Source organism: Oncorhynchus gorbuscha, unplaced genomic scaffold, assembly GCF_021184085.1.
Source record: "Oncorhynchus gorbuscha isolate QuinsamMale2020 ecotype Even-year unplaced genomic scaffold, OgorEven_v1.0 Un_scaffold_4065, whole genome shotgun sequence".
Taxonomy (NCBI): domain Eukaryota; kingdom Metazoa; phylum Chordata; class Actinopteri; order Salmoniformes; family Salmonidae; genus Oncorhynchus; species Oncorhynchus gorbuscha.
In genome coordinates, this window is record NW_025748171.1 from 1 (window position 1) to 13860 (window position 13860).

Here is a 13860-nt window from a genome sequence, read left to right on the forward strand (position 1 = left end):
CTATGAGGAGGCTACATCACTGAAACAAAAAGATTTGGAAAGTGTTCACACCCCTCGACTTCATCCACATTCTGTTACATTAAAGCCCGATAAAAGCCTGCCAACATGATTTCTTCCTCAATCTAAACACAAGACCCCATAGTGACATCACAAGACCCCATAGTGACAAAGTGAATACAAGTTTAGACACCTTACAAAAAAACAGAAACACCTTATTTACAGAAGTATTCAGACAATTTGCTATGAGACTTGAAATTGATCATCCTAAAGATCTGTCTACAAGTTGATTGGAAGTTCACCTGTGGTAAATTAAATAGATTGGACATGATTTGGAAAGACACCGGTCTATAAGGTCAGAGCAAAAATCAAGCCACGAGGTCAAAGCAATTGTCCGTAGAGCTCTGAGACAGGATTGTGTCGAGGCACAGATCTGGGGAAGGGTACCCACAAATTCTGCAGCATTGAAGGTCCCCAAGAACACAGTGGCCTCCATCATTCTGCAGCATTGAAGGTCCCCAAGAACACAGTGGCCTCCATTATTCTGCAGCATTGAAGGTCCCCAAGAACACAGTGGCCTCCATTATTCTGCAGCATTGAAGGTCCCCAAGAACACAGTGGCCTCCATCATTCTGCAGCATTGAAGGTCCCCAAGAACACAGTGGCCTCCATCATTCTGCAGCATTGAAGGTCCCCAAGAACACAGTGGCCTCCATTATTCTGCAGCATTGAAGGTCCCCAAGAACACAGTGGCCTCCATCATTCTGCAGCATTGAAGGTTCCGAAGAACACAGTGGTTTCATCATTCTGGCAGCATTGAAGGTCCCTTAAGAACACAGTGCCTCCATTATTCTGCAGCATTGAAGCGTCCCTTAAGAACACAGTGGCTCCCATTGCCTCTGCAGCATTGAAGGTCCCTTAAGCAACACAGTGGCTCCATCATTTGCAGCATTGAAGGTCCTCAGAACACAGTGGCTCCATTATTCTGCAGCATTGAAGGTCTCAAGAACACAGTGCCTCCATCATTCTGCAGCATTGAAGGTCCTCAAGAACAATAGTTGCTTCTATCATTTCTGCAATGGAATAAGTTTGGAACCACCAAGACTCTTCCGCAGAGCGGGTCACGCCCGCCAAATTGAGCAATCGGGAGAAGGGCTCAATAGGGAGGTAAATCAAGAACCAAATGGTCAATCTGACAGAGCTCCAGAGTTCCTCTGTGGAAATAGTTGTCCTTCTGGAAGGTTCTCCCATCTCTGCAGCACTCCACCAATCAGGCCTTTATGGTAGAATGGCCAGACAGAAGCCACTCAGTGAAAGGCACATGACAGCCTGCTTGGAGTTTGCCAAAAAGGCACTTGTGGACTGACCATGAGAAACAAGATTCTCTGGTCTGATTGAACTCTTTGGCCTGGAATGCCAAGCATCACATCTGTAGGAAACCTGGCACCTTCCCTACGGCGAAGCTTGGTGGTGGTAGCATCATGCAGAGGGGATGTTTTTCAACAGCAGGGACCGAGAGATGTCAGGATCAAGGGAAAGAAAACGGAGCGAAGTGCTCTGTGACCTCTGACTGAGCAAAGTTCACACAGCCAAGACACAGCAGTGGCTTCTGGACAGCTCGCCCGTTATACCCAAGAAGACTCTCGAGTCTGTAACGCTAGCAGATGCCTTCAACAAAGTACTGATTAAAGGGTCTGAATACTTAAGTAAATGTGTAATCTTTAATAAACGTGAAAAAAATGTTTGTCATTATGGGGTATTGTGATGTCATTATGGGGTATTGTGATGTCATTATGGGGTATTGTGATGTCATTATGGGGTATTGTGTGTAGATTGATGAGGGGGGAAAAAACAATTAAATCCATTTTTGAACAAGGCTGTAATGTAACAAAGTCAAGGGCTCTGAACGCTTTCAAAATGCACTGTGCATTTTAAACATACAACACAAGCCCTGATTGATCCATTACCGACGGTGCTGCTGTGAGACGGGTCGTGATTCGCCGGTGGCGGGTTCCTCTCCGGTGTCGGGCGGGGGGAAGATGTGCTGAAGGGGCGGGGCCAGGTAGGGCTGTGCTTCTGTCCCGTTGGAGTGACCCCCCAGGGCCACACCCATGCTGTGCCGGGAGGAGGGGGCGGTACGGGGCGGAGAAACCCAGGGAGGAGTGGGGGCGTTGGGGGTTAGAGAGCAGGGTGGTGGAAGAGGGAAGGTTGTCCAGAGAGTCGTACCTGCCGAGAGGACGGATGGAGAGGTCAGATAACAGGTCACGAGAGAGAGATACGGTCCAAATGGCCCCCCTCCTACCTCCTCATAGGCCCTCGCTGGTTAATGGGTAGACAACCCCCTCCTACCTCCTCATAGGCCCTCGCTGGTTAATGGGTAGACAACCCCTCCTACCTCCTCATAGGCCCTCGCTGGTTAATGGGTAGACAACCCCCTCCTACCTCCTCATAGGCCCTCGCTGGTTAATGGGTAGACAACCCCCTCCTACCTCCTCATAGGCCCTCGCTGGTTAATGGGTAGACAACCCCCTCCTACCTCCTCATAGGCCCTCGCTGGTTAATGGGTAGACAACCCCCTCCTACCTCCTCATAGGCCCTCGCTGGTTAATGGGTAGACAACCCCCCCCTCCTACCTCCTCATAGGCTCCTCGCTGGTTAATGGGTAGACAACCCCCTCCTACCTCCTCATAGGCCCTCGCTGGTTAATGGGTAGACAACCCCCTCCTACCTCCTCATAGGCCCTCGCTGGTTAATGGGTAGACAACCCCTCCTACCTCTCATAGGCCCTTGGTTAATGGGTAGACAACCCCCCTCCTACCTCCTCATAGGCCCTCGCTGGTTAATGGGTAGACAACCCCCCTCCTACCTCCTCATAGGCCCTCGCTGGTTAATGGGTAGACAACCCCCCTCCTACCTCCTCATAGGCCCTCGCTGGTTAATGGGTAGACAACCCCCCTCCTACCTCCTCATAGGCCCTCGCTGGTTAATGGGTAGACAACCCCCCTCCTACCTCCTCATAGGCCCTCGCTGGTTAATGGGTAGACAACCCCCTCCTACCTCCTCATAGGCCCCTCGCTGGTTAATGGGTAGACAACCCCCCTCCTACCTCCTCATAGGCCCTCGCTGGTTAATGGGTAGACAACCCCCCTCCTACCTCCCCTCGCTGGTTAATGGGTAGACAACCCCCTCCTACCTCCTCATAGGCCGGTTAATGGGTAGACAACCCCCCTCCTACCTCCTCATAGGCCCTCTGGTTAATGGGTAGACAACCCCCTCCTACCTCCTTATAGGCAACCGCTGGTTAATGGGTAGACAACCCCTCCTACCTCCTTATAGACAACCCTCCTACCTCTGGTTAATGGGTGACAACCCCTCCTACCTCCTCATAGGCCCTCGCTGGTTAATGGGTAGACAACCCCCTCCTCCTACTCATAGGCTGGTTAATGGGTAGACAACCCCTCCTACCTCCTCCTAGGCCCTCGCTGGTTAATGGGTAGACAACCCCCTCCTACCTCCTCAATGGGCAACCTCGCTCTCCTGGTTAATGGGTAGACAACCCCCCCTACCTCATAGGCCCTCGCTGGTTAATGGGTAGACAACCCCCTCCTACCTCCTCATAGGCCCTCGCTGGTTAATGGGTAGACAACCCCTCCTACCTCCTCATAGGCCTCTGGTTAATGGGTAGACAACCCCCCTCCTACCTCCTCATAGGCCCTCGCTAATGGGTAGACAACCCCCCCTCCTACCTCCTCATAGGCCCTCGCTGGTTAATGGGTAGACAACCCCCCTCCCCTCCTATAGGCCTCGCTGGTTAATGGGTAGACAACCCCCCCCCTACCTCCTCACCTCTGGTTAATGGGTAGACAACCCCCCCCTCCTACTCTCTGGTTAATGGGTAGACAACCCCCTCCTACCTCCTCATGGGCCCTCCCTGGTTAATGGGTAGACAACCCCCCTCCTACCTCCTTAATGGGTAGACAACCCCCCCTCCTACCTCTGGTTAATGGGTAGACAACCCCCTCCTACCTCTGGTTAATGGGTAGACAACCCCCCTCCTCCTCTACCCTCTGGTTAATGGGTAGACAACCCCCCTACCTCCTCATAGGCTACCTCTGGTTAATGGGTAGACAACCCCCCCCCTCCTACCTCTGGTTAATGGGTAGACAACCCCCCCTCCTACCTCTGGTTAATGGGTAGACAACCTTAATGGGTAGACAACCCCCCTCCTACCTCTGGTTAATGGGTAGACAACCCCCCTCCTACCTCTGGTTAATGGGTAGACAACCCCCCCCTACCTCTGGTTAATGGGTAGACAACCCCCTCCTACCTCTGGTTAATGGGCAACCCCCCTCCTCTGGTTAATGGGTAGACAACCCCCCCTCCTACCTCTGGTTAATGGGTAGACAACCCCCCTACCTCTGGTTAATGGGTAGACAACCCCCCCTCCTACCTCTGGTTAATGGGTAGACAACCCCCTCCTACCTCTGGTTAATGGGTAGACAACCCCCCTCCTACCCTCCTGGTTAATGGGTAGACAACCCCCCTACCTCTGGTTAATGGGTAGACAACCCCCCTACCTCTGGTTAATGGGTAGACAACCCCCCCCCCTACCTCTGGTTAATGGGTAGACAACCCCCCTCCTACCTCTGGTTAATGGGTAGACAACCCCCCCTCCTACCTCTGGTTAATGGGTAGACAACCCCCCCTCCTACCTCTGGTTAATGGGTAGACAACCCCCTCCTACCTCTGGTTAATGGGTAGACAACCCCCTCCTACCTCTGGTTAATGGGTAGACAACCCCCCTCCTACCTCTGGTTAATGGGTAGACAACCCCCCTCCTACCTCTGGTTAATGGGTAGACAACCCCCCTCCTACCTCTGGTTAATGGGTAGACAACCCCCCTCCTACCTCTGGTTAATGGGTAGACAACCCCCTCCTACCTCTGGTTAATGGGTAGACAACCCCCTACTCTGGTTAATGGGTAGACAACCCCCCCCTCTGGTTAATGGGTAGACAACCCCCCTCCTACCTCTGGTTAATGGGTAGACAACCCCCCCTACCTCTGGTTAATGGGTAGACAACCCCCCTACCTCTGGTTAATGGGTAGACAACCCCCCTCCCTACCTCTGGTTAATGGGTAGACAACCCCCTCCTACCTCTGGTTAATGGGTAGACAACCCCCCCCTCCTACCTCTGGTTAATGGGTAGACAACCCCCCCTCCTACCTCTGGTTAATGGGTAGACAACCCCCTACCTACTCTGGTTAATGGGTAGACAACCCCCTACCTCTGGTTAATGGGTAGACAACCCCTCCTACCTCTGGTTAATGGGTAGACAACCCCCCCTCCTACCTCTGGTTAATGGGTAGACAACCCCCCTACCTCTGGTTAATGGGTAGACAACCCCCTCCTACCTCTGGTTAATGGGTAGACAACCCCCCCTCCTACCTCTGGTTAATGGGTAGACAACCCCCCCCTACCTCTGGTTAATGGGTAGACAACCCCCCCTACCTCTGGTTAATGGGTAGACAACCCCCCTCCTCTGGTTACCAACCCCCCCCTCTGGTTAATGGGTAGACAACCCCCCTCCTACCTCTGGTTAATGGGTAGACAACCCCCTCCTACCTCTGGTTAATGGGTAGACAACCCCCTCCTACCTCTGGTTAATGGGTAGACAACCCCTACCTCCTACCTCCTGGTTAATGGGTAGACAACCCCCTCCTACCTCTGGTTAATGGGTAGACAACCCCCCTCCTACCTCTGGTTAATGGGTAGACAACCCCCTCCTACCTCTGGTTAATGGGTAGACAACCCCCCCCCCTCCTACCTCTGGTTAATGGGTAGACAACCCCCCCCTCCTACCTCTGGTTAATGGGTAGACAACCCCCCCTCTACCTCTGGTTAATGGGTAGACAACCCCCTCCTACCTCTGGTTAATGGGTAGACAACCCCCCCCTCCCTACCTCTGGTTAATGGGTAGACAACCCCCCCCTACCTCTGGTTAATGGGTAGACAACCCCATCTGGTTAATGGGTAGACAACCCCCCCTCCTACCTCTGGTTAATGGGTAGACAACCCCCTCCTACCTCTGGTTAATGGGTAGACAACTACCTCTGGTTAATGGGTAGACAACCCCCCTCCTACCTCTGGTTAATGGGTAGACAACCCCCCCTACCTACCTCTGGTTAATGGGTAGACAACCCCCCTCCTACCTCTGGTTAATGGGTAGACAACCCCCTCCTACCTCTGGTTAATGGGTAGACAACCCCCCCCTCCTACCTCTGGTTAATGGGTAGACAACCCCCCTACCTCTGGTTAATGGGTAGACAACCCCCCCCCCTACCTCTGGTTAATGGGTAGACAACCCCCCTCTACCTCTCTGGTTAATGGGTAGACAACCCCCCCCCCTACCTCTGCTACACGGGTGACAACCCCCCCTACCTCTGGTTAATGGGTAGACAACCCCCCCCTACCTCTGGTTAATGGGTAGACAACCCCCCCCTACCTCTCCTACCTCTGGTTAATGGGTAGACAACCCCCCCCCTACCTCTGGTTAATGGGTAGACAACCCCCTCCTACCTCTGGTTAATGGGTAGACAACCCCCCCTACCTCTGGTTAATGGGTAGACAACCCCCCTCCCTACCTCTGGTTAATGGGTAGACAACCCCCCCCCTCCTACCTCTGGTTAATGGGTAGACAACCCCCCCCTACCTCTGGTTAATGGGTAGACAACTCTGGGTTAATGGGTAGACAACCCCCTCCTACCTCTGGTTAATGGGTAGACAACCCCCCTCCTACCTCTGGTTAATGGGTAGACAACCCCCCCCATCCTACAACCCCCCCCTCCTCTGGTTAATGGGTAGACAACCCCCCCCCCTACCTCTCTGGTTAATGGGTAGACAACCCCCCCCTACCCCCCCTCCTACCTCTGGTTAATGGGTAGACAACCCCCCCTCCTACCTCTGGTTAATGGGTAGACAACCCCCCCTACCTCTGGTTAATGGGTAGACAACCCCCCCCTCCTACCTCTTAATGGGTAGACAACCCCCCCACCTGGTTAATGGGTAGACAACCCCCCCCTCCTACCTCTGGTTAATGGGTAGACAACCCCCCCCCTACCTCTGGTTAATGGGTAGACAACCCCCCTCCTACCTCTGGTTAATGGGTAGACAACCCCCCTCCTACCTCTGGTTAATGGGTAGACAACCCCCCCCTCCTAATGGGTAGACCTCTGGTTAATGGGTAGACAACCCCCCTCCTACCTCTGGTTAATGGGTAGACAACCCCCCCCTCCTACCTCTGGTTAATGGGTAGACAACCCCCCTCCTACCTCTGGTTAATGGTTAATGACAACCCCCCCTCCTACCTCTGGTTAATGGGTAGACAACCCCCCTCCTACCTCTGGTTAATGGGTAGACAACCCCCCCCCCCCCCTACCTCTGGTTAATGGGTAGACAACCCCCCCCTCCTACCTCTGGTTAATGGGTAGACAACCCCCCCCTCCTACCTCTGGTTAATGGGTAGACAACCCCCCCCTCCTACCTCTGGTTAATGGGTAGACAACCCCCTCCTACCTCTGGTTAATGGGTAGACAACCCCCCTCCTACCTCTGGTTAATGGGTAGACAACCCCCCTCCTACCTCTGGTTAATGGGTAGACAACCCCCCTCCTACCTCTGGTTAATGGGTAGACAACCCCCCCCTCCTACCTCTGGTTAATGGGTAGACAACCCCCTCCTACCTCTGGTTAATGGGTAGACAACCCCCCTCCTACCTCTGGTTAATGGGTAGACAACCCCCCTCCTACCTCTGGTTAATGGGTAGACAACCCCCCCCTACCTCTGGTTAATGGGTAGACAACCCCCCCCTCCTACCTCTGGTTAATGGGTAGACAACCCCCCTCCTACCTCTGGTTAATGGGTAGACAACCCCCTCCTACCTCTGGTTAATGGGTAGACAACAATGGGTAGACAACCCCCCCCTCCTACCTCTGGTTAATGGGTAGACAACCCCCCTCCTACCTCTGGTTAATGGGTAGACAACCCCCCTCTGGTTAATGGGTAGACAACCCCCCCCTCCTACCTCTGGTTAATGGGTTGACCCCCCCCTACCTCTTCATAGGCCCTCGCTGGTTAATGTGGTTGACCCCCCCTCCTACCTCCTCATAGGCCCTCGCTGGTTAATGTGTTGACCCCCTCCCTCCTACCTCCTCATAGGCCCTCGCTGGTTAATGTGTTGACCCCCTCCTCCTACCTCCTCATAGGCCCTCCCTGGTTAATGTGTTGACCCCCCTCCTACCTCCGGTTAATGGGTAGACAACCCCCTCCTACCTCCGGTTAATGGGTAGACTCCCCCCTCCTACCTCCTCAGAGGCCATCGCCGGTTGGTTGGTTGTTTGTTGTCAGAGGTGGAGCGTTGTCGTATCCAACTGTTGTCTGTCAGCAGAGCGGTCCTCTTCCTCATCTCGTCCAGGATCTGTTGCCTCTCAGCCTCTACTAACGACATGCTCTGAGGAGGCTTCCTCCTAGCGACCTCCCTGGTAGCGCCTAATAACCAACCAGAGAGCAGAGTCACGACGGTATAACCAATCATAGTTCGTACAGAAACACCAATAAAAAGGACAGCCACTTGAGCATTGTCCAATGAGTGAACAATATTATTCCAACGATCAATAGGTGAAAACAAACCACTCTATCACAACACAGAAAGGGGAGGAGTCATTACCCACCCCACCCCCATCCCCCTGGGCTAAATGAGAGGACTGGTTACAGTCATTACCCACCCCACCCCCGTCCCCCTGGGCTAAATGAGAGGACTGGTTAGAGTCATTACCCACCCCACCCCTGTCTCCCTGGGACTCAGCTAAATGAGAGGACTGGTTAGTGTCATTACCCACCCCACCCCCATCTCCCTGGGCTAAATGAGGACTGGTTAGAGTCATTACCCACCCCACCCCCATCTCCCTGGGACTCAGCTAAATGAGAGGACTGGTTAGAGTCATTACCCACCCCACCCCCATCTCCTTGGGCCTCAGCTAAATGAGAGGACTGGTTAGTGTCATTACCCACCCCACCCCTGTCCCCCTGGGCTAAATGAGAGGACTGGTTAGATTCATTACCCACCCCACCCCTGTCTCCCTGGGCCTCAGCTAAATGAGAGGACTGGTTAGTGTCATTACCCACCCCACCCCCGTCTCCCTGGGCCTCAGCTAAATGAGAGGACTGGTTAGTGTCATTACCCACCCCACCCCCATCTCCCTGGGCCTCAGCTAAATGAGAGGACTGGTTAGTGTCATTACCCACCCCACCCCCATCTCCCTGGGCCTCAGCTAAATGAGAGGACTGGTTAGAGTCATTACCCACCCCCATCTCCCTGGGCCTCAGCTAAATGAGAGGACTGTTAGTGTCATTACCCACCCCACCCCCATCTCCCTGGGCCTCAGCTAAATGAGAGGACTGGTTAGAGTCATTACCCACCCCCATCTCCCTGGGCCTCAGCTAAATGAGAGGACTGGTTAGTCATTACCCACCCCATCCCAGTCTCCCTGGGCCTCAGCTAAATGAGAGGACTGGTTAGAGTCATTATCCCCCCCCCGGGCCTCAGCTAAATGAGAGGACTGGTTAGTCATTACCCACCCCATCCCAGTCTCCCTGGGCCTCAGCTAAATGAGGCCTGGTTAGATTTGACCAACATGGTGTAAAGTGCATCAACATCAAGGCTGGGTTTGGAATGGGGAACCCACTCATTAAACAGAGGGACAGTCAACAGCAGAGTCTGACCTTTCACCTCCTGTCTGTGGAAACCCTCCAACGATGGGGAGGACTTGGATTTCATCCTGCTTAACAAACACACAAGTCAGGTTATACAAGACCACACCCTGCAGTACTCACACACGACCACACCCTGCAGTACACACACACACACGACCACACCCTGCAGTACACACACACACAAGACCACACCCTGCAGTACACACACACACACACAAGACCACACCCTGCAGTACACACACACACACACAAGACCACACCCTGCAGTACACACACACACACACAAGACCACACCCTGCAGTACACACACACACACAAGACCACACCCTGCAGTACACACACACACACAAGACCACACCCTGCAGTACACACACACACACACAAGACCACACCCTGCAGTACACACACACACAAGACCACACCCTGCAGTACACACACACACAAGACCACACCCTGCAGTACACACACACACAAGACCACACCCTGCAGTACACACACACACAAGACCACACCCTGCAGTACACACACACACAAGACCACACCCTGCAGTACACACACACAAGACCACACCCTGCAGTACACACACACACAAGACCACACCCTGCAGTACACACACACACAAGACCACACCCTGCAGTACTCACACACACAAGACCACACCCTGCAGTACTCACACACACAAGACCACACCCTGCAGTACTCACACACACAAGACCACACCCTGCAGTACTCACACACACAAGACCACACCCTGCAGTACTCACACACAAGACCACACCCTGCAGTACTCACACACAAGACCACACCCTGCAGTACTCACACACAAGACCACACCCTGCAGTACTCACACACAAGACCACACCCTGCAGTACTCACACACAAGACCACACCCTGCAGTACTCACACACAAGACCACACCCTGCAGTACTGACCACACCCTGCAGTACTCACACACAAGACCACACCCTGCAGTACTCACACACAAGACCACACCCTGCAGTACTCACACACAAGACCACAGTACTCACACACAAGACCACACCCTGCAGTACTCACACACAAGACCACACCCTGCAGTACTCACACACAAGACCACACCCTGCAGTACTCACACACAAGACCACACCCTGCAGTACCACACACAAGACCACACCCTGCAGTACTCACACACCACACCCTGCAGTACTCACACACAAGACCACACCCTGCAGTACTCACACACAAGACCACACCCTGCAGTACTCACACACACAGACCACACCCTGCAGTACTCACACACAAGACCACACCCTGCAGTACTCACACACACACACCCTGACCACACCCTGCAGTACTCACACACACAAGACCACACCCTGCAGTACTCACACACAAGACCACACCCTGCAGTACTCACACACACAAGACCACACCCTGCAGTACTCACACACACAAGACCACACCCTGCAGTACTCACACACACAAGACCACACCCTGCAGTACTCACACACACAAGACCACACCCTGCAGTACTCACACACACAAGACCACACCCTGCAGTACTCACACACACAAGACCACACCCTGCAGTACTCACACACACACACCCTGCAGTACTCACACACACAAGACCACACCCTGCAGTACTCACACACAAGACCACACCCTGCAGTACTCACACACACAAGACCACACCCTGCAGTACTCACACACACAGACCACACCCTGCAGTACTCACACACAAGACCACACCCTGCAGTACTCACACACAAGACCACACCCTGCAGTACTCACACACAAGACCACACCCTGCAGTACTCACACACAAGACCACACCCTGCAGTACTCACACACAAGACCACACCCTGCAGTACTCACACACAAATCAGGTTATACAAGACAACACCCTGCAGTACTCACACACAAGTCAGGTTATACAAGACAACACCCTGCAGTACTCACACACAAGACCACACCCTGCAGTACTCACACACAAGTCCACACCCTGCAGTACTCACACACAAGTCAGGTTATACAAGACAACACCCTGCAGTACTCACACATAAACACTGAGCACAACTAGTCATACAAATATCACGATTCATTTACAGTTTGTCATCACAAAGGTGCACTCCCAAGACCCCTAGCTTGGTGAAATCATAGGAGTCTCTAGTACTGACTGACCTGTCAGCGATAGATAGCTGGGTGAAACCATAGGAGTCCCCAGACCTGGAGGCAGAGGCAGTAGAGGAGGCAGCCAGGACAGGGCGAGAGGACAGAGCGAGAGGACAGAGCGAGAGGACAGAGCGAGAGGACAGAGCGAGAGGACAGAGCGAGAGGACAGAGCGAGAGGACAGAGCGAGAGGACAGAGCGAGAGGACAGAGCGAGAGGACAATCACAGCAGAGTCAATTTGCAGACAGCAGACAGCTTGTTTGAAAGCAACCAGCTAGGTTGTGACTGACTGGTCCACAAATCACCTTGAAATCATAAACTAGTCAATATTTGTAGATAAGTCAGCCACAATTTACCCACAATGCATCAAGGAATTGATTCTCTTGAACAGGGCCGTAATGCCACTGGGGAGAGGGATGCCTTTAAACATCAGAACTAAATAATAATGTGGTCTTCCTCACCAATTATCTCCTTCTCCTTTCAACCCACAATGCACTGGGCAGAGGGATGCCTTTAAACATCACCAGAACTAAATAATAATGTGGTCTTCCTCACCAATTATCTCCTTCTGCCACTTCAGTCTCCTCTTCCAGGTTCCTCCCTTCTTGAGGACGAGGCTCCTCCCTTCTTCTCCCGTCAAAAACAACCTCCTTTTCATTGGATGCCACATGGGCAACAGAGGGCATGGGCTGGCTCAAGGCTGGCTGAGGACTGGCAAGGCCAGCGATCCCATTGGTCATCTCTCCTGAGCTCTCCATGTTCGGTGTGGATGATTTGACACAAGGGACTACATATCCCACGATGCATCTGGACGGTAGAGGATCAGGGGTCACCTCAGCCTGCCTGTATCCCTCCACCCCTGCCTCCTCCTGGGCCTGTTGCCACTCAGCATCCAGTCTCTCCTGGTCCTGACGGTACTTCTCCTGTACAACATCACACAAGACAACCGTCCAATCAGCTTCCTCTGAGACTACGGGTAAGTTTAGCCCAGAATTGGTTATTTATCATAACAGACATGGGGCACAAACAGGTCCAATGAAAGCAGCTCCACACTGAATCACTGAAGTCAAAGATCAGTGGTATTTACTCAGTGTGGTTCCAGGCTAAGTGGGCTTTACTCAGTGTGGTTCCAGGCTAAGTGGCATTTACTCAGTGTGGTTCCAGGCTAAGTGGCATTTACTCAGTGTGGTTCCAGGCTAAGTGGGCTTTGCTCAGTGTGGTTCCAGGCTAAGTGGGCTTTGCTCAGTGTGGTTCCAGGCTAAGTGGGCTTTGCTCAGTGTGGTTCCAGGCTAAGTGGTATTTACTCAGTGTGGTTCCAGGCTAAGTGGCATTTACTCAGTGTGGTTCCAGGCTAAGTGGCATTTACTCAGTGTGGTTCCAGGCTAAGTGGCATTTACTCAGTGTGGTTCCAGGCTAAGTGGCATTTACTCAGTGTGGTTCCAGGCTAAGTGGCATTTACTCAGTGTGGTTCCAGGCTAAGTGGCATTTACTCAGTGTGGTTCCAGGCTAAGTGGCATTTGCTCAGTGTGGTTCCAGGCTAAGTGGCATTTGCTCAGTGTGGTTCCAGGCTAAGTGGCATTTGCTCAGTGTGGTTCCAGGCTAAGTGGCATTTGCTCAGTGTGGTTCCAGGCTAAGTGGCATTTGCTCAGTGTGGTTCCAGGCTAAGTGGCATTTACTCAGTGTGGTTCCAGGCTAAGTGGCATTTACTCAGTGTGCTTTACTCAGTGTGGTTGCAGGCTAAGTGTGCTTTACTCAGTGTGGTTGCAGGCTAAGTGTGCTTTACTCAGTGTGGTTCCAGGCTAAGTGTGCTTTACTCAGTGTGGTTCCAGGCTAAGTGGGCTTTACTCAGTGTGGTTCCAGGCTAAGTGGGCTTTACTCAGTGTGGTTGCAGGCTAAGTGGGCTTTACTCAGTGTGGTTCCGGGCTAAGTGGGCTTTGCTCA

The 13860-nt window shown here is 53.0% G+C and overlaps 1 protein-coding gene across 1 annotated transcript in view; it reads right to left on the minus strand.

Annotated features, from left to right (window-relative positions):
• Window positions 1-1964: 1964 nt before the first annotated feature.
• The window catches only part of LOC124028346 (LIM domain only protein 7-like), a gene marked incomplete at its 3' end in the record, with an annotated part of 36877 nt that continues 24981 nt past the window's right edge, over window positions 1965-13860 (minus strand). Inside the window, exons 12-16 of the mRNA XM_046340451.1 lie at window positions 12475-12842; window positions 11930-11974; window positions 9776-9831; window positions 8359-8542; window positions 1965-2223 (exon numbers count right to left, since the gene is read on the minus strand). Coding sequence (XP_046196407.1) covers window positions 1965-2223; window positions 8359-8542; window positions 9776-9831; window positions 11930-11974; window positions 12475-12842 — 912 coding nt within the window. The remainder of the gene's footprint in view (window positions 2224-8358; window positions 8543-9775; window positions 9832-11929; window positions 11975-12474; window positions 12843-13860) is intronic.